We start from the raw sequence: 21,958 nt of genomic DNA, 5'->3' as shown, positions 1-21,958 counted from the left end.
ATAACATAACGTCTGCCAATGACCTCATTAAAAAATGTCTGCTTCACTCTAAAAATTACATGCAATCAAGAATAATTTAAGCAAAGAACAAATTAGCATTTGAAGGCTTTTTATGGCCAGCCATCTGATTTCATCTGAGACAGAAATAAAGGAGGATAAAAGAACAATATGGATTTATTGATTTAAGAGATAGATCATCACTGCAATGACAACTACGGTAAGAGTCTTCAGCTGAGAATACTATGATATGATAATTATATGATAATTACCAAATGTATAATAATCATGATCCTCCAAAGCTATATATATATATTTTTTTTACAAAGGCGTTCTATAGATGTTTTAATTAGGAATGTTAATCTTTTTTTTAATTTATTATATTAAATGTGATATGTGAATGTGATATACTATATCACATTAAATAATAATTTATCACATTTAGTAATACATTTTTACATAGGAAATGTTGTATGACACAAATACATTAAAAAAACATAAATAAATAAAATAACATTTATTATTATTATTAGTAGTGGTGGTGGTTTTGTGGTTGTTAAATATAAACAAATATCAGTATTAACAATCATTCCTATGTAGAATCATCAAATTATTAGTATTTTTATTATTATTTATTTTCTCTCCACGCTAAATGTCAAAATATCATCTTCTGTGTTCAACAGAAGAAAGAAACTCATATAGGTTTGGAACAACTTCATGGTATGATGACAATTTTCATGTTTGGGTGAACTATCCTTTAAGATCGCTCTGAACACAAATGCAAAGAATTTCCCTTAACTTACCTTCGTAAGAAACCTTAAAGCCCAGGGAGCCACTCGTGTCATCCGTTTTAAAATTGAGCCACATCTGATGGCTTGTACTGACCACCAGATCTGGAGTTGTAGTCCCAGACAACCTTAAATCAAAATAAGACAGACAAACATTATAAAACGTAATAATGAAACAGTGATTCTTGACTTTCGATATGCACGCTATCATTTGGCACCTCTCAGGGAACATAGGGAGTTCCTTCATTCCCCCGGCACTAGCCTTCAGGGACCTGTGGTATTGGTCCATAAGGGCTTATGAGACTTGCTAATTAAGCAGATTAGACCATCAGGGGACTCTGAGTAACCAGAGAGAAAGTGCCCAGGGACACCGGCCATTCAAAAGGAACACAAGCACTCGTACACCTCTGCCAGAGAGTGCACATAAAACGGCATCGATAAAACTTTATGAAGACAATAAATTTCAGCATAATTAATAACAACACACTCAGCAACGCTTCCGGAGCATCTGGTGCACAAATCTGCATTTTGGGGCATCAGCGTGTGATCTGTTTTTGGAGCAGGAGTGATCTTGTTCTAATATTGAGACTCACAGTGATTGACACTAAAGCTTGGGGTATTTCTGCTGTACACTTCTGCTCAGAGGGCTGATGAAATGAGATGAAATAGAGGGGGGTAAAAGGAAGAAATGGCAGAGGAGGAGAGAACATAGAGGCTGAAGAAAGAGAGGATGCTGAGAGATGAAAGAAGATGGGGAGGAGGTTTATGCACACAGAGAGGAGAGTTTAAGAGTGGGAGACACAGCCTGGGAGGAGTTTGAGAGAGGACCGAGAAGAAAGCACAAGAGGAACAAAAGTACTCACACATGAAAGACTGTCCGCTGATCGCCAATAACAGCTCCGTCTCCCACGGTTAGAGTATCATAGCCCCGCTCCAAGTCAAACTCCTCAAAATTCAGCTTGATCACCTACACACAGAGAAGAATGAGAGTCAGCTTTCTAAACTTGGTTAGAAAAACAGAGAAGAAACCTTTTTTTGTTTGTTTGTTTTTCTTAAAATCAATTGGTTCATCATATTCCCCCTTCATTTGAATAAATAAATAAAAAAACTAATACATTTTCCTGTTGATGGGTAACAATTATAACACCAGACATTTCATAATATTTTTGAAATCAGTGATTTTCAGATTGCTCATAATAGCTAACAGATGAAAAAAACATACATAAACAACTCTCTGTAGTTGCAGAAGAAAACAAAGAAATAATTTATGCATTTGATTTAGGAAAATGAAGAGATAAGGGTGCATTCGTATCCAAAATGAAAACAAGTCTGCAGAATTTTTTATACAAAAGGAGAAAAGTAAGAGCTATGGAAAGATAAACAAATTAAATAAAAAGGTTTACTGCTGATGAACACTAAAAATAAATACTGTGAAAAAAGAAGTGCTCTCTATTCTCCCTTTTCAAATTGGCTGCCACATTTCCACCAATTTCTTAATGTTTTTGGGGTACTCAAAGACTAACTCCTAATGAAAAAGCTTATATAAATGCAAATTGCATTCTGTCCTATGGTAAACACACTCCACAACAAAGAGTGCCAGGGTGGATTGGTCACATTCTAGGTGGCACTGAACAAGATTTCATCCTCATTCAGTTCCTCTGAACCTTTCTTTTCTAAATCCACCCGCTCAGCGGAGGGCATGCTGACAACCTCGAGTGAATCCCACTGTGTTCTGTGCGCTGTGTATGACGATGAGTGACAGAACTTTGGGCGGGGCGATCCTCGGTTGACTCACTGAGTGATTATGATGCAAAAGCTGATCCCTGAGCATGAAACGTGACCGTCACCGCAACACTAAGACCTTCTTTATATAGTCACACAACAGAAATCAGAGAACAAATATGGCATTTCTGAAAGTAAATTGATACCATTTAGTAATCAAATTAATGCACTGAGGATGAAGATCTGCCTCTTAATCTAACGAATTTTGCATAATTATCATCATGTGATTATTAATACAATAGATTAATAAAAAAATGTGTCATACATGTTGATCATTTTTGTCTTTAAATGTGGAAGGAATTTTTTTGTGTGCAAATAACATATTACATTTGTAATACAATTGTAAATATTATTAATAATAAAATGTTGGTTTGTTTCTTCACTTCTTTATTATTACACACACACACACACACACACACACACACACACACACACACACACACACACACACACACATATATATATATATATACACACATACACATTTTATAAATGCTGTCTTGTAATCACAGTTGATAGCTTATATTCTGCAATATAATTAGATATTAGCTTAATTCTCTTTCATGGCACAACTTACCCCAGTCTCTCCTATAGCTAAGTAAAAAGAGTGAACATTTTGCTTAAGCATATTTTAACAGTTTCAATATCTCAGTGACTGGAAATTCATTCACAGCACACATATAAATAAAATAAAATAAAATAGAAAATAAATAATTAAATGAATAAAAATAACCATGAATATTATTTTAATAATATTTTTTTTTTTACTATGAATGTTAGAAGGAGGGAAGTATTGACAAAATTATTAATTTAGTCAGACATTTTTGTCATCGTCTCGTTTCAGTCAAGGGGAAAAAAACTCACCAACAAACATTTTTTGCCATAGTTTTTGTTAATGAAATGAACACTGACAAACCAAATAACAGGACAGAATATATAAATTAATTAAATAATAAATAGGAATAAATCACTCCCAATGCTCTCAGACAAAAGCCATTGTGAATGCGGTTTCGCAGCTGAGAGTGATAATGCTCAAAGACTACATAGCAGGGAGCAGTATTTGTTAGAGGAACGAGGCTCTTTGTCAAAATGGAAGTCCCTGCAGAAGTGAAGTTGCAGATAATACCAGTCCGCTGTAAGACGATAGTGCACAGAACAAAAGAAGGACTGATTATTAAAATAGAAGAGGACAACAAACGCAATCAGCCATGTCTTCTCATGAACAACTCATTCTCTAGTATTATGCCTTTTGGGGATGCTCCATCGATGGCAGAAACGCAGTGTCTAGACTCTGAGCTAATGTTTGTCTGTGAGCAGGGCATTCAGCCCGGTGCAGTTCCACATGCTGCCTTCCCTGCAGAGTTCTATCTCTTTCTCTCATTTATTAGCTACAATTTCAGCCATTTTCCAGCACCCGTCATTAGGCACCACTGTTGACGTAAATAGAATGGACATCTGAGTAGCAAGTGCATCTTTAACTGTAGCTCCGGGGAATCTGGTACTGAGGCATTACAGACTCTACTCCGTCTGAACTTCAGTATGTTACTTGTTTAAGTTGATTAAACAGATCAAACTGTTAACCAAATGCCATTACATTTCCCTTGCACTTCATATAAGCACTTCATTAAATTTGTCCACCAAATGTCTACTTATTTATTGTGTTTAACAACATTTTGCGACTAAATTAAGATTTTTTAAATGTTTGGAATAAAATAACAGGGGGCCTAAGGTTTAAACCACATGTATACATTTTAAAGGCACATCCAAAAGATGTTACAGTATGTGCATAATTGTACACAATTATATCTACATAAGAATATCTCAGTCACTACTATCAAACGTCTGTTGTGAGCAATATGATTTTTTTATTATTATATTTTATAAATATTAATACTTCATTTAGCAAGGATGCATTAAACTGACTAAAGTGACAATAATGACATTTATAGTGTTAAAAGAAATGGTTTTAAATAAATGCTTTTCTTTTGACCTACTATTCATCAAAGAATCCTAAAAGAAATGCATCACAGTTTTCACAAAAATACAAGCAGCACGACTTTTTAGCATTGATAATAATAAGAATTGTTTCTTGAGCAGCAAATCGGTATATTAGAACGATTTGTCAAGGATCATGTGACACAGAAGACTGTAATGACATCACTGTAATTGCCATCACAAGTGTAGATCTGAATTGTTGTTATATATTGAAATTGAAAACAGTTATTTTGAATTGTAATAATATTTCACTGTATTACTGTTTTAACTATTTTTGATCAAATAAATGCTGCTTTGGTGCACATAAGACACTTCTTTCAAAAACAAAATCTTACCAGGCATAAGTACATAATTTCAGCACCAAGTAAAACCATTCCTACTTCCCCTTGGTCATTAGGTATTCAGATAATACCAAAGAAAAAAAGCTAAACTAAAGCTAAAGGCTTTGGCAAGAAGATTTGGTGTCTGTAAAGAATCCCCAAATTTTTCCTGAAGTCACTGTATTTATAGCAAAACAGTATACAAATACTTCACCTTTGAATATTCATTATGCATCAATAAATACTAAATGATGTCAAATTCTAGCTTACTGTGATGCTAAAGGCTTTAACAGCTGCTGGGGTCTCTCCACACTGGGAGAGTCTTTGGCTCAGACAGCAAACCAGCTGCGGTGAAATCAAAAGCTCATTGTCAGGTACATTTCATACGGCCGCAGTTCTGGCTCAGTCTCACAGCTAACCTCACGTGTCTTCCCGGTACTATTGTGTCAGAGCAAAAATAGAATCTCATTACGGTTGTAAAGAGCAAAAACAGCAATGTTCACACACAATCTTCATCTGTGCCCCGCTCTCCAACTGTGTGAAGCAGAACTGTCCTTTACACACAGGATGATATAGAGCACTGGGTGCCAGAAAAAAAGCAGGGGGCACTGATAGAGCCGCTTCACCCTGTTCCATTTGCCCTCCATCTCTCGTTCCCCTTCTCTCCCAACTGAGTCATAGTGATGAGGGGAGAGATTTGTAAAGCCATTTATTTGAACCTAGATAAAGAAAATCTGGCAAGCGATTAAGAAAACGGCCTTGAACTCGACGCCAAAGTCATGACACAGAGCGCCACAGTTTTTGTCTCTACCGTGGTGGCTGCTCAAGTGTAGTTTTCTTTATCTTCCATTCTTCTTTAATACAACCCTCGATGATTGTGTAGATATCTGGATACTGCACATCATTTCTCGATTTCTGTGTATCCTTTCCCCTGCAACCTGCATTTATTAGCAGGCCCACATGGAAACTGTGCCCACAGAAGGCTCCTTAATTTACCTAAAGAGAGTTAACAAAAATTTGATTGATCAAGATTTGTGTAATTTTCATTGCTTTTGAATGAAGTCCTGCTATGACAAATTTAACTCAGAAGAACAGCGCCATCTGACACAGCTTTATTCAGGAGAAAAGATCATTTATGCTATTTATTCTTACCTGCATTAGTTAACTTGTTATTATTACATAAACCTGTACGGATTTTACTAGTTGGTCTTTTCCTGAACATTTTGCCAAACTGATATTAAGTATATATATTTATATATATATATATATATATATATATATATATATATATATATATATATATACTTATTACTTATTAGTTACTTATTGAGTAACTAAGTTACTTTTTTAGACAGAGTAATTAGTGAAGTGATTTAAATACAATATTGATTATGTAATAATTAATAGTAATTAATTACTTTTTGATAGTAACTAACCCAACACTGTCATCATCATATTTGTGATTGCGCTGAGGGGAGCTTCAAAGGTTTCTACGTGTTTTTGCAGTGTTGAGTAATTTATCACAGACATATCTCACAAATTCTTTCATAAGGAAAGTGTAGATGTAAATAAGAGAATCATTGTGCAGTGTAGAGAGCTTTGTTGTTTATAAATTTGAGACCACAATAAACTAAGGTGAGTGACAGCTTTTAATGTTTTTAAGGGACTTTGTAAATGTGATACTGATTTAATACAAAAGTTCGATAAACAGGAAGTTAATATTAAGTGACTAACATTATCTGACTATAATACTATTGTCTAATTTTGCTCTATTTCATCATGGAAAATAGTTTGAAACAAAGTCACATCTGAGCGCTGCGCATATCCATTCAAACACAGCAGTGTTTTGTTTATGAATGAACCACTTTATTTAAACGAATCTAGTGAGTCAGTGATTCATGATTACCCATTCATAAATACTGCCACTTGCTTCATTCCTGAATGAATCAGTCCGTTCAGGTGATTGAATGATTCAGTAATAAAATGGACCTTTTTAGTTTCATTTGTTAAAGTATCTTTTTAGTTATTTAAATAATTGAATATTTCTATAATCATTTTTTTGGTGTAAAACATTAATCTTAGCATGAATTTATGGATTTAATTGCACTCATGCCACCTCTGAGCCTCATTAAATATCTGAAAGTACACCTACAAGCCACTTTTGTGTTATTCTGTGCTAATTCTTTTTAATACTGATTTCACTTAAAAAGTAACATTATTCTTGTTGTACTTGTTCTTATTCTGTGGTTTTAATTATATATTTTTTATAAATAATAAAAAACGAATTGACAAAAGATGTCATACTTTTAATAAAGTTAGAAAATGTCATTACAAAAGCAAATAAATAAATAAATAAATAATTCCACTGTAAATCAATTTAAGGAGTCAAATTTCACCTCATAATGTGAAGGCTACTTTTTTGTTTCAAATTTTGGATTATTAATAAGAAGATGCTCCAAATGTTTTTACTGTGCTCCTACATTTTTTAAGTTAGTTAAAAGAAAAGTAAGCCTAGAGCCCTGTTGCAAATAAATTCAACAAAGAATCTGAAAAATATGCATCAGGGTTTGCACAAAAATATATATGTATATATATATATATATATATATATATATATAGAGAGAGAGAGAGAGAGAGAAGAGAGAGAGAGAGAGCAGCACAACTGATTTTAACATTGATAATAATAAGCAATGCTAACTGAGCAGTACATCATCATATTAGAATGATTTCTGAAGTATCATGCAACAATAAAAACTGAAAATACTGATATTCACCTTTGTCATCACAGAAGTAAATTACATTTGAAAAATATTAAAATAGAAAAGAGTTAAAGTATAATAATATTTTACAATATCACTGTTTTTACTGAATTACTTGATCAAATAAATGCAGGTGTGGGAAGCTTAAGAGACTTCTTTAAAAAAAAATTGACTGACCCCAATCTCTCGCATGGTAATGTGCATTTTATTATATTTAAATCAGATATTCCCATGAAATCAGAACAGAAAAGGCAAAAGTGGTCTATGTGATTTTCCTCTGCCTAATTATTAGTTCACTTCATATGACATTTTCTGATACTCAAGTGGGAAGCTCTGTTTCAACAGCATGCAGAACTCATATGAATACACTTGGTGTTTTTTGGAAGCATTTACCTTGGAAGGGTCCGAAGCTGTGATGATCCAGGTGCAGTTAGCATTGTTGTCATATTGGACTGGAAAGTTTGGGGAGGTGATGATACCACTAGGGCCACGGAGCTGACCACCACACATAGGAGCTGAAAGAAGAGAAAGAGTATGTTAAAGAGCGAATCATGCAGTTTGACTCTTCAGAGAGTGAAACAACATCTCTCAGGTATTAGACCACTTCAGCAACAATATCACAGTAACAGTTCTCTCAACAATAAAATAGAAATGTTATTGCATATAAATAGTTTATCTGCAGAGGGTTGGAGGGGGTAGTGGGTAGCTAGACACAAAAAATATGTAACATTTCAAATACTTATATCTACTTATATATACTTAACTGCAAATCTATAATTCAACTTAATTAATTAATAATTAACAAAAAGACTACAAGGCTGTTTCACACTGATTTTCAGCTCCTTCTATTGAAATGTCTTTTTTTGTCAGATAGAACATGTTGGCAAAATTAAATACTTATTTTCTATTTAAACACACATCCACTGTCTGCAGTAGCAGAACAGAACAAACTTAAAACAAGGGAAACTATATAAATCCCAAAACAATTTGTTTAATATTTCCTGTGACAAATCCGACACATCGTTGTTTATTCATACATTTCTGCAGACAATGGTTTCGTAGGTTTTTGTGTAAATAATACCACTAACAGATATCAAAGAATTAATTAATTAATTAATTAATTTAATAAAATATCTAAAATGCTTTATCAAATATCTCAAGATACAGTGCATTTCAATACCACAAAATCAGTCTGAAGAGTAAACCTAAAAAGAAAAGCAAGAGGACTGCAAACGCTTAAATTCAAGAGACAGACTCACAAGAAATGTTTTTCTAGATATCACTCATATTAATACCTTATCCATACCACTTTCAAAGGTTGAGATTGGCTTGTGGGCATGCAGACAAAAATATTTATTATATATATATATATATATATATATATATATATATATATATATATATATATATATATATATATATATATATATATATATACATATATATATACAGTACAGAAACATTGGAAACATTACTATTGTTAATGTTTTTGAAAGAAGTTCTTCTGCTCATCAAGCCTGCATTTATTTGATCAAAAATACAGAAAAAAACTGTAATATTGTGAAATATTATTACAACTTAAAATAATAGTTTTCTATTTGAATATACTTTAAAAAAATAATTTATTCCTGTGACGCAAAGCTGAATTTTCAGCATCATTACTCCAGCCTTCAGTGTCACATGTAACATCCAGTCTATCACATGATCATTTAGAAATCATTCTAATATTCTGATTTATGATGAGTGTTGGAAACAGTTCTGCGGTCTAATATATTTGATGAATAAAAGGTTAAAAAGAACTGCATTTATCCAAAAAAAACCAAAAAAATTCTAATACTATATATTCTGATAATATATTTTCTTTACTATCACTTTTTAGCAATTTAACACATCCTTGCTGAATAAAAGTATCGATTGTATTTTTTTAAAAAAAGAAAAAAAAAAAAAATGACTGACCCCAAATTACTGACCAGTAGTGTATATTGTTATTACAAAATATTTATATTTTAAAAACATAGCTTCTTGTTTTTTTATTTTTTATTTTTTTTTTACTTTTTATTCATCAAAGTATCCTAAAAAAGTATCACATCTTCTGAAAAAATATTAAGCAGCAGAAGTGTTTCCAACTTTGATAATGAATCATCATATTAGAATAATTTCTAAAGAATCATGTGATAATGATCCTAAAAATTCAGCTTTGCATCACAGAAATAAATGATAATTTAAAGTATAATACATTTAAAAACAATTATTTTAAATTGTAATAATATATCACAATATTACATTTTTTTTCTGTATTTTTGATCAAATAAATGCAGGCTTGATGAGCAGAAGAAACTTCTTTCAAAAACATTAAAAATAGTAATGTTTCCAAACTTTTGGTCTGTACTGTATATATATATATATATATATATATATATATATATATATATATATATATATATATATATATATATATATACACACACAAAAGATTAGCCTTTGGTTGCAGTCAATATTTCGCACTTGATTATTGTTACCTATCACAGGTTGTTGGTTTTGATTGGACTGGCGTGTGACCCGAATGTTCAATGACCTAATCAATGACTTGTTGGGTGCTTGACTTTTCTGTGACTTTTTAAAGCGACACTCTCGCGACCTCCAGGAAAACTTTAAATACTTCCTTGAATGAAAGCACTTGATGTCTAATGAGAAGGGAGGGCACAGCCAGTGTGTTCGCACTAACTACATGTTTCTGAGCTTTTAATGAGCTATGTCTGAGGTGAGCTCCTCATGGCCTCCCCTGCCACACACACACACACACACACACACACACACACTTCCAAAGTTTCCTCAAACACATTAAAATGGGTTGACATTCAAGAACAAAAGTCTTTGGAAAGTTAATTAACATCAGGGCCAGCTGACCCCAATTTTTACCTTCACAACATAATGTGTGTTGTCCGCAGCTTTCTGCTTTAAAGGTTTGGGGTTTGCTACACATTCATTGAGACTTTAGCATTTTTTGTCAATCATAATAGTCATTGTGGTATAAGAAATTCTTTGGGAAGAGAGAAAGAAAGAAAGAAAGAGAGAAAGAAAGAAAGAAAGAAAGAAAGAAAGAAAGAGTTTTCACGATTAAGTAATTGCTTATTAGCATGCATATTACTAGCATTTTGGCTGTTTATTAGTACTTACTGTATAAAACACATATTTTGCATGACCATACTGTACATCCCTAATGCCTCCCAATACCTAAACTTACCAACTACCTTACTAACTATTAATAATTAGGAGTAATTAGGAGTCAACTGAGGCAAAACTTGTAGTTAATAGTTAGTTAATAGCAGAGGTGGGTAGAGTACCCAAAAACTGTACTCAAGTAAAAGTACTTCTAGAAATATTTACTCAAGTAAAAGTATTAGTCTTGAATAGTTACTTGAGTAAGAGTAAAAGAGTATCGGATAAAAAATCTACTCAAGTAGTTAGTTACTAGTTACTTTTGGTCATATATACTGAGCCTATTTTTATTTAGATATATAGATAAAATGTATGTAATGTATGTGTGCGTGTATAAATGTATATATTTCATCAGCCTTTACTCCAATTTATGTAATTTATTATAAAACCTTGTCTGTTTACTTAAGTAACAGATATAGGTGTCATGCCATAACAGTTTTAATACGACTGACTTTATATTAAATGTGAATTTAACATTGAAAGTTAATGTGATCTAAATATTGCTACTGATCTTTCATTGTTCAGAAAGAGAGCAAATAACATTTACATTATTAAAGATAATTTTCACTGACAGTCTAGATTTCAATCACTCTCAGAAACTCCCATTAAAAATCACTGAAACTGCTAACACTGTGAAATCAATATCTTAATTAAAGATTCGTACACACATCTGCACTTTGTTGTTTCTGACGAGAGAATTCGCCAGAAAGAGGTATTCAGTCAGTGAGCGAGTGAAGGAAGCACCGGCATTTTAGCGATGACTCATCGGAGCACCTCTGATTGGCCAATGCTTTAATAAGCTCAACAGAATCATGTGTGATTGGTTATAATGCAGTGCTGTAAAAACGCGTCTGTCTCTGGCTCAGCGCCAGCAAGCAATCACAGATCTGAATTTAGCAGCTGATGATATGACTTGCTGAACAACGTACTCGCACCGGTGTGATTGTATTAAAATTAATAAAATCTTAATTGGCTATTTTTTGTCTTTTGGAAGCTGCATTCAACTTGACTCCCCTCTGTTAAAAGCCACACACGTACAACAAACTAATGTCACAGTGGTATCGTGTACTGTAATCGAATATAGCCCAAGTTATTACCTGTTGAACAGTAGACAGCACACGCGGTGTTCATCTAATAAGGATCTCCATCGCTAGCAAATAATATCCTTTGCAGATTTGCTTTCAATTCAGTGCAGTTCCAGCCACGTTTTCAACGCTCTTTCTGTTCTTAAACGGTACAACTCCGAGTGAACCACTTCAGACGATCAGCGCGTGCGGCAGGGAACTGAACGACTCATTCAAACTGATTCATGAACCAATTCACTCGTTTGCCAATTGGTTTGATTAAGCCTTTGAACAGAATTGACTCAAAAGAATGAATCATTCGCGAATGGGCATCGCTCATTGCCCAAAGAAAAGTAGACTGCGCGTTTGGAATAAACTGAAGCATTTATAACATTTATTGCATTAAGATAAAGTAACGAGAGGAGCGTCGCCCACAGTAACGAAGTAAAAGTACAGATTTTTCCCCAAAAAATTACTCAAGTAAATGTAACGAAGTAAATGTAACTCGTTACTACCCACCTCTGGTTAATAGTGAGAATAGGACCTTAAAATACAGTGTGATCAACAAAAAAAATAAATCATTAGATAACATTGTGTAGAAGTTCTAACTTGTTTGTGACACATGCTTTACTGCAACATTCTGGAAATCTGAATTTCAATCTCACTTTCGATACCATTCAGTCACATTCTAAGCTGTTATTAGATTGTCATAAAATAAACAAATAAATACAAATAAAAAAATAAACTGTCAAAGCTCCTGTTTTAATTAAGTTCTCATTAGGCTGTCAGATGTTCTAGAAATGTTAGTTGAGGGTTATAAAAATAAAACCTAAAATGGATATTCTGAGACTTGGTCTCAGGGAATGTGGTCCCAAGAATGTTTGGAGAATGTTGAAGGCACTGCAGGGACTGTAGCTCAAACTCTAAAATGAACCAACATACTCTCCAACATAATAATCATGCTATTAGAAGAATATATCTATTAGCAGGGGCTCAGCTGTGAAACAAGTTTCCAAGTTGATTTAAGTTGTAAGGGCAGAGCTGCAATAAGATAATCATTTAAAGTTCACCATATTCAGGCTGAATTTGATTAGGTTCAGGCTAACAGTTCCAAGACTCTGGATTTCTCAATGCATATTTCAGGTTTCAGATGCAAAACCTATGGTAGAGTTAATGAAATACTGTGAAGTTTATTTTAAGTTTACAGGGAATTATTCCAAATAGTTACTTTAAGCCACTAGACCAACAATCAGCATTAAATGGCCTTTAAGACTTCAGTTTTCTACCAACAAAACTCACTGCTCATGATATATTGTGTATTTCAGATTCTATTAAGGTTTGAAGCTTGATTTGATTTCTAAATAGCCAATAAAAAAGACACAAATGTATATTATAGATTTCCTGTGCAAGTCCTTGATACTTTAAAATCCTGCAAATCACGGAAACATTTCAACACATAGAGAGAGAGAAACCCTTAAGGGCACACTATTATTATCTGACTTTTTATGCTTGTAATTATGTATTTAGCGACAATGATTTATGAGCACTTTTTCTGTGGTGCCATTACTAATTATTCTTATGATTCAGATTTTCCTGGAGCTTGCAATTAAAATGGACCGGTTTTGAATAATGGTCTGGCATTCACAGTGTTAAATCAATGAAACAAGACAAATAATCATTCTCCACATTAGTGGTGAAAAGGAGCAAGTGATGAAGAAATGGGTTCTGGGGAGCAATAGCTAAATATCAACCCTTTACACATGAGTAATGGGGCAGATAAGAGAACCTGGTCTATCTCGTGATTCAGACAGTTTCCCAATTCCAGTTTCATTTCCCGTCTTTCCACAACCCCACAGTGATGTGCCAAAAACTGATCGTTAAATAATCAAAAACAAAGGCAACTGGTGCAATCTATCACAAAGCTGTCTAACTAACTTTCTCACGAAAATGTTCAACGTGAGTTGTCCACGGTGGCACGGTGGCACTGGTGGTGGCACTGGTGGTGTTGGAGAAGGGATATGTAACTCTAATGAAAGACTTATAGCCCACAGCTGGCCGAGCAGTTCAGGAGAAATATCGATATGAAGGAGAAGGGAGCAGGTAAACCCAACCCTTTACACTTGTGAGCATGTTGGTGTAGATGCTACAGTGATACACACACACACACACACACACACAGACACACACACACACACACACACACACACACACACAAACACACACACACACACACACATATATATATATATATATATATATATATATATATATATATATATAATCTTTATATATGTATGTATTAGTTTTTTAAGAAGTCTCTTATGCTCTACAGTTCTGCATTTATTTAAATCAAAAATAGAGTAAAAAAAAACTGTAATATTGTGTACTATTATTAACATTTAAAATAACTATTTTCTATTGTAATACAATTTAATATGTAATTAATTCCTGTGATATTAAAGCTGTATATATATACAGTATAGTATATATATATACAGTACAGACCAAAAGTTTGGACACACCTTCTCATTCAAAGAGTTTTCTTTATTTTCATGACTATGAAAATTGTAGAGTCACACTGAAGGCATCAAGGGCTATTTGACCAAGAAGGAGAGTTATGGGGTGCTGCGCCAGATGACCTGGCCTCCACGGTCACCGGACCTGAACCCAATCGAGATGGTTTAGGGGTGAGCTGGACCGCAGACAGAAGGCAAAAGGGCCAACAAGTGCTAAGCATCTCTCGGGGAACTCCTTCAAGACTGTTGGAAGCCCATTTCAGGTGACTACCTCTTGAAGCTCATCAAGAGAACGCCAAGAGTGTGCAAAGCAGTAATCAAAGCAAAAGGTGGCTACTTTGAAGAACCTAGAATATGACATATTTTCAGTTGTTTCACACTTTTTTGTTATGTATATAATTCCATATATAATTCCACATGTGTTAATTCATAGTTTTGATGCCTTCAGTGTGAATCTACAATTTTCATAGTCATGAAAATAAAGAAAACTCTTTGAATGAGAAGGTGTGTCCAAACTTTTGGTCTGTACTGTATATATATACATTTTTTGTTTGAACAACATTGTATATTCTCTTCTGGTAGCATACCACTGACAGGCTTTGCTGCATGTAGTTAAGATACTTGGTGTTGGTACCACAACTAAATGCCAGACTCACACTTCATTTACGGTGCAAGGCAAAGGTGGCGGTATGGTGGACAACATCTCTCTGGGCATGTAACAGTTGCTGCAGGAATAAAGTCCTGGGGGCTATCCTAGCCAATCAAAGTCAGAAATTAAGCAAGGCTCAATAAAGTAATTAATCTGTGCCTGGTGAGGCTAAATAAGCTGATTACTGGCTGAGCGATACCATCTCTTCCTCCTTAGGTAATCTGCTTTAGAGATCTGTTGTCATCCTCTCCATTTCCTCTCTCTCGTCTCTTGCTTTTTTCCCCTCATTGTTCTCTTTTATTGTCAGGTCATTAATCAAAGCCCTTTAACTCTGCAGAGATACACTGAGATTTCAAATAATTTAACCATTTGTTAAACAAAAGGGCTTAAATCTACTCTCAATTTGATTGTTGCAAGTAAGCCATGAGAATTTATTAGGGCACACCAATGGGGCTAATTTACATTAGTTCATTTAGTTAAGAGGTTCCAGTTTGTTCTAATGTTTCTCTCGGAAGCTTTGTGTGTTGGCAAGATGGCGCTTCAGCAGTGGTCGTTCCAGAAAAAGTAAATGTTTTGACATTTTGTAATCGTTTTGTAAGTTGAGTCCCTCAACTGTCCTCAGTGTGAAAAGATGGATCTCAAAATCATACAGTCATTGCTGGAAAGCAGTCAAATATGCAGAAGATGCTGAAAAACCAAAGAATGTGCAGGAGCTGGAGGATTTTTCTGCAGAACAACAGGCAGTTGAACTGTCCAGGACAGGTATTAATATTCAACTAACTTTTGAACAGGGTCATTTTTATAAATTCAGTCATTATTTTGTCTTGTGGAATACATATAAACATATGTTATGTGAAACGGCTTATTCAAAACTGTACTAAATAAAAAATGACATGCAATTTTCATGATACCTCTTATTTTGTGAAAATAAACATTTTGCATATTCTTCAAAGGGTAAGTAAACTTATGAGTACATCTGTATATATATATATACAGGGGACATACCTCTGCAGATAGGCCGGTCATCACTCCAGCCAACATAACTGTCAGTAACTCGTAGGCAGGTGATGCTTTTAGACCCCTGAAGCTGATATCCTTCATCACAAGAAAAGTGCACAGTAGCACCCCGCCTGCAAGAGGAAAACATTTATAAATTCTACATTATGTACATAAAGTCTATAAAGTCAGTGAGTCATTATCGCAAAATAAATCCATACAGAGTAATCAGGCCCTTGATGTGGAAGTTTATTTTGCGATAATGACTGGCCGGCTGCACATAATCCTACTTATTACACAGCTACTTCGCAAATAAATAAATAAATGAAATTATTGCATTTTTTGAGAGAGAATGCAACCACAGCGTGTTATGAGAGACATGAAACTAGCAAAGAAGATTGGTGGCCAGGGATAATGATCAATTATGTAGTTTATCAGTCATTGTATGCAGATATCTGACTGCAGATGGTGCGATTGATGAATCAGATTTAATACCATTACATAAATAAATATATTCATCTCCTTTTTAAAAGAAAGCCAGGGGGACAACATCATCATCTATCATTTCTCTGAATTATTTTCCAACTGTGCAAAATGCTGATGTCAGAAGACTTCACAGCAGTTCCTAACCTCTCACATGTGAGCTGGTATCTGTTAATGGCTAAATCAAATAGCATGTCAGCATAAACACCACCTCTCTCCAGCCGGCAGCAGTGGTCCTGTCTGATCTTAGTAATGGACAGCCTTTGGGAAACTGTGATGTGCGCTTCCAGATGCATCGCTTTGCCGCTTCAATTACCTAGCCGCTGATGAAGGGGTGCTCAGGTAGCCGGAGCTAAGAACATTCCAGTGAAAAAGTTTCGATTGTCTTTCACTTCCCCGCTGCGATTGCCCTGAGTGCTAGTGAGTATAAAATGGATTGTCCTCATTTGTCTGTGTTAGAATCCTCTGGGGAGCTGCCATTTACCCTGCGGGGGGACACTGACAGCCTAACTTGCACCACAGGCCTCTCTGCAGCAGCAATGTGCTTGTAAATGACACTACTATTGCACTGTCCCCACTCAATTAAATAGGTCCGGACCTCTGTCTCATTTTCAATCTCCTTCCCTCTCTGTTCTCTTTTTCGATCCTAAATGATGGTTCACATTTCACTCGCTGTCTTGCCCGGGTCATTCCTACTGCTCCTTTCAATTTATGTCTTAATATATTGAATGAAACAATAAATTCAGAGTTTATTGATGAGTTTTTTTTCTGTTATTAGAATACCCCAATTAAGTGTATAAAGCTGTGATTTTTTTTATAATTATACTACTAGTTTAAAATCATGTTGCCATTTTTTCCATTTCTTAACTACTCACATATTCCAGGTGTTTTTTTGTTTTTTTCCCTTCATTTCGCCATCTATCTTTAATATTGTGTCTTGGAAATATTGTTTTAATTGAATCAATTTAAAGGTTTTTTCTCTAACCTCACTATCTTTCTATTCTGAAAGAAATAGAAAAAAAAAGTTAATTCTGTCATTATTTACTCACCATGCTGTTCCATGTTTGCATGACTTTTATGAGACATAAAATAAGGTATTTTGAATAAAGTTGCCACAACGGTCCCCACTGACTTCCATTTCATTTCTGTACACAAAGAAAGTCATAGGGAACCAAAGCCTGTCATACAGATTTGGAACCACATGAGGGTGAGTAAATGACAATTTTAATTTTTGGCAGGTTATATCTGTCAGGATTATGGACCTGTTTTGCCTTTTTCCGTTTCAGTGTTCCCTTATTTGGCCATGTTCCTGTTCTTGTTGTTTCATTTCTAGTTGATTCCCCGCACCTGTCTGTCCCTGGTTAAGTTTAGTTTAAATGTGTAGTCTGCCTCATGTTTCCTTGTCGGGTCTTGAATGTCTTCATTGTGCTCTGTGTCTCCCTATTGGATTACTAAAGACTCTATTTTTGTGAAATCTAAACGTCTTCTAGTTCCCTTGCTTCAGCAGGTCGTGACAATATTATTATTATTATTTATTTATGTATGTTTTTGTTTATGTAATACACTTTCAACCAATGATAAATCCCTAATGACATCATTCTCCAGAGAGTGACATAATTTTAGTGGGAAAACAACAGCACAAATATCAGTACACATTATCAAAATATATCATAAATTCTGTAAAATTTTGTATTGATGTGTCTCAGTTAAACTCATTCCACCATTCATCCCCACAGATAAATGAATGAACACAGCATAATCATATGAACATTTTAATGCATAGGGTACTGAATAACCTTCCTTTCTTTCTTTTCATCTCTGTCTCTCACTCTTTTTCTTCTCTCTCTCTCTCCTTCCCCTCTTGTTGTGACCTTTGGGAGCCCACAGCCCATGTTTATGCTGATCAAATATCCTCCCTGAGCCCTTAAAAGGCCAATGAGAAATTAAACAGGTGCCCACCTCCTGCATCTCTTGTTATTTATCATCCTGGCATTACAAACACTAAATTAACTGCATTCCTCTTCCTTCTCTCCTCCGTGTCCCCTCAGTGGACTATTTGAATAAGTAATCCATAAACTAATTTCTCACCTGAAATCAGAGCCTTTTCTTTTGCCCCTCTCTGGGATTCCTGGGTCTGGACACATGTTGTGTCCTTGCGCCACCCCCATCTGCGATACTGCAAAAGACAGTTAATGCTTCAATAATCTAACGACACATTTGCATGTTCATAGTTTTCTGGTGATGGTTAATGGACAAATAACATGCAGGTAAAAATATTTATATACATTTAAATTAATTATTTACTTTTACAATTTGGTCTTCACTCTGAGCATTCTTGTCATTTAATTGTATTATAATTCATGGACTTATTATATGATTTAGATGTACATTGTAACCATTTTTATTATTCATCATAACCTAATCGAGGCCAATTGAGTGCAACAATTCAATATGAATTCATAGTTCATTGCAATTGTGACATCCCTTCAATTCAAAATATAGGCATAGACATAATTCATGCAATTATATAGTGTAAATTCGAATGTGCATATTTTAATGGGTTAACTGAATAATCATTATTTAGCTTAGTTTTCAAAATTCTTACATTTCAGAGCATGTTCATTTAGTAAACAGAATAATTATTTTATTTTTACAATCATGCTGTTCTTATTTTTTAAGTAAAGGAATACAAATATTACATGTTACCTATTCAGGAGAAATAACTAAATAAATAAATAAAAATATGACAGTGAGGATAAGTTTACTCCAAGGAGCTTCTTGACCCAGGTAGGGGGTGTCAACCCTTTTTTCATAATTTTCAATTTTGTGCTATATGAACTATATTATCAAATGTTTCCATGTATGTCTCTTAATAATAAACCAAAAGATGCATCATCATCTTGTACTTGCTAAACGTATTAAAGCACACTGTTCTTAAAAAGCATCTTCTTCTATTTTAGTTGGTAGGGGGGGGAAAAGAGGCAAATTTTTCCTACGATGTAAAACCTGACCTACTGCATAAAAGCAGCAACACACTTGCAACTGCAGTTGGTCTGAACATCAGCATGGATTTGTGAAGAGAGCGAGGCTATCTGTAAATCTATTTGGATGTCTACACAGCCTGCCCAGGAGGTTTACTGAATGAACAAAAAAATCAATCAGTCCTGCCAAGAATGCCCAGATATTTTCAGACATCATTAAGTGAGCACAAAATTTTCCATGGCCTCAAAACACAATAGCTCATCCAGCCCCGCAGGAAGTGGATATGACACGTGGGGTCAAGGAGGTTAGCCACAGCCTCACTTTCTGCAATAGGTGGTGGATAGTGGAGGGAAAACCTGAAGTGACACATGCTGATTGGCTGAGGCACGCCTGGGTGCCGGCTCTCATGCATATTGATGTGGGACAAAAGGCCAAACTTGTCAGCGCTTCCGTTGAGACACTGCCGGCCACGGTGATGGTACTGGGATCCCTGATGACACCATCAACAGGCACAAGCTCACATGGGCATGCTGACATTTTCTCACAATGATGCAGAGGTAATAGAAATATAAATAAAGATGGCATAACAGAAGAAAGCAGGCTGAAGAAGCCTCTCAGCACACAGTGTGATTACCCCTCCTCGATAAGCTTTTTCTTTCTCTGTTTGCCAACAATGGAAACGGTAACTTATTTTCCCTCCCATCTGGCCTTAGGGAGAAAAATAGCTCCATTTGTATCCAGTTGACACAGCTTAGAATAAAGATAATGTTAATGTTCAAGGTTGTGTGCTTGTGCCGAGTGTGAGAACATGCTGCAAGTGTGCCATTGCTTTCACCAATGAGTGGACAATGGAACTGACATGCTGAATGCTTACAAAACCCTGAAAACTCACCAGGAAATTGCAAGAAAGTTTTGGCTTTAAATTGTTATATATTTCAAGGTAAACTGAGATTTCAGTAGTCGTGAATGTTTCATTTCAGTTCACTCATACTTGATACGAATAACACAAAATGGACATATTCCTAAATCAACCTTCCTATCAACCAAACACAGCGCCAATAAATATACTACTGTTCAGACGTTTGGGGTTAGTAAGATATTTTTTATATTTTTAAATAAAAATACAGTAAAACTGTAATATTCTGAAATATTACAACTTTATTATATTACAAAAAAAAAACTGTTCTCTATTTTAATATATTTTATTATGCAAAGCTGAATTTTCAGCATCATCACTCCAGTCTTTAGTGTCACATGATCTAAAAAAAACAAAAAAAACAAATAGCAAACAAACAAAAAACACATTCTAATAATCTGAATTCAGAAATCATTCTAATATGCTGATTTGGTAAGGTGTGCTGCTTATCTTTATTTATTTAGAAACTAAGATTTATTTTATTCATTTTCAGCTAAATTAGTGTAGTACATACTGTTAACATTACATAAAATTAATCATAACCTGAGATATTGCATTCCTGTAGCTCAATGGTAGATCATTATGCAAGCAAGGCCAAGGTCATGGGTTCAACTCCCAGAGGATGCATGGACTGATAATGTATAACTTGTAGGCAAATGTAAATCACTGTGGATAAAAGCATCTGCCAAGTGGATGAATGTAAATGTAAAGTTGATTTAGGAACATGTCCTTCATGATCATGGAAAGGTTGACTTACAAACTGATATCTTGCTGTGGTTGTCTTTACTTGGCAGCATCTTCACCCCTCTGGACTTCAGTTCTGTCATCTTCTTCACTGGAAGTCAAAAGAATTATAACATGTTTATTTGAAAGCAGGAAAGATTAGGAAAAGCCTGAAAAAACTATAATCATTGGCCAGATGCTTGCTGGGCATTACAAATCATGAACCGCATTGTAATTACAATTACAGTCTTTCAAAGAAGCAGTCACTCTTGTGCAAAAAAGCCTATTGTGTGTGAACAAAGCGCAGCATGTTTGTTGAAAAAGTGACAAAATAATGCCAGCACGCACTAGTACGCACACACAAACACACACACACACACACACACACACACACACACACACACACACACACACACACACACAGTCATTGTTTTATGCTACACTGTCTCAAAGCTTCAGCACTTAAATGCTATCAAAAGAAAATCAGCATTTAGGTAAGCATTTGTAGATATTTACCATTCACAATCACCTGTTTCAGCAAAACCAAATAGTAAAAAGTCAATTAAAATCAAACATATTGATTAAATAATATTTGCAACTACTTTAAAGGTGAAGAGAGTTTTTTTTCTTTTCTTTTTTTTTCTATTGTTACCAACTGAATGGCAAAATCAATTATTTAAAACAGGCTGATATATATAAGTGTGTGTGTGTGTACAATATGAAAAAACATTTATGTACTTTCTTTTAAATTTATTCATTTTCATTTATT

General features: G+C 34.5%; 1 protein-coding gene across 1 annotated transcript in view; it reads right to left on the bottom strand.

Annotated features, from left to right (window-relative positions):
* LOC132104306 (CUB and sushi domain-containing protein 2-like) overlaps positions 1-21,958 on the bottom strand; it is a 318,325-nt gene that overhangs the window by 131,864 nt on the left and 164,503 nt on the right. The window contains exons 7-12 of the mRNA XM_059509682.1: positions 21,224-21,301; positions 18,657-18,744; positions 16,095-16,219; positions 8,035-8,156; positions 1,649-1,752; positions 801-913 (exon numbers count right to left, since the gene is read on the bottom strand). Coding sequence (XP_059365665.1) covers positions 801-913; positions 1,649-1,752; positions 8,035-8,156; positions 16,095-16,219; positions 18,657-18,744; positions 21,224-21,301 — 630 coding nt within the window. The remainder of the gene's footprint in view (positions 1-800; positions 914-1,648; positions 1,753-8,034; positions 8,157-16,094; positions 16,220-18,656; positions 18,745-21,223; positions 21,302-21,958) is intronic.

Source organism: Carassius carassius, chromosome 25 (genome assembly GCF_963082965.1).
Source record: "Carassius carassius chromosome 25, fCarCar2.1, whole genome shotgun sequence".
Lineage (NCBI taxonomy): Eukaryota > Metazoa > Chordata > Actinopteri > Cypriniformes > Cyprinidae > Carassius > Carassius carassius.
This window is presented reverse-complemented; position numbering and strand designations above follow the sequence as displayed.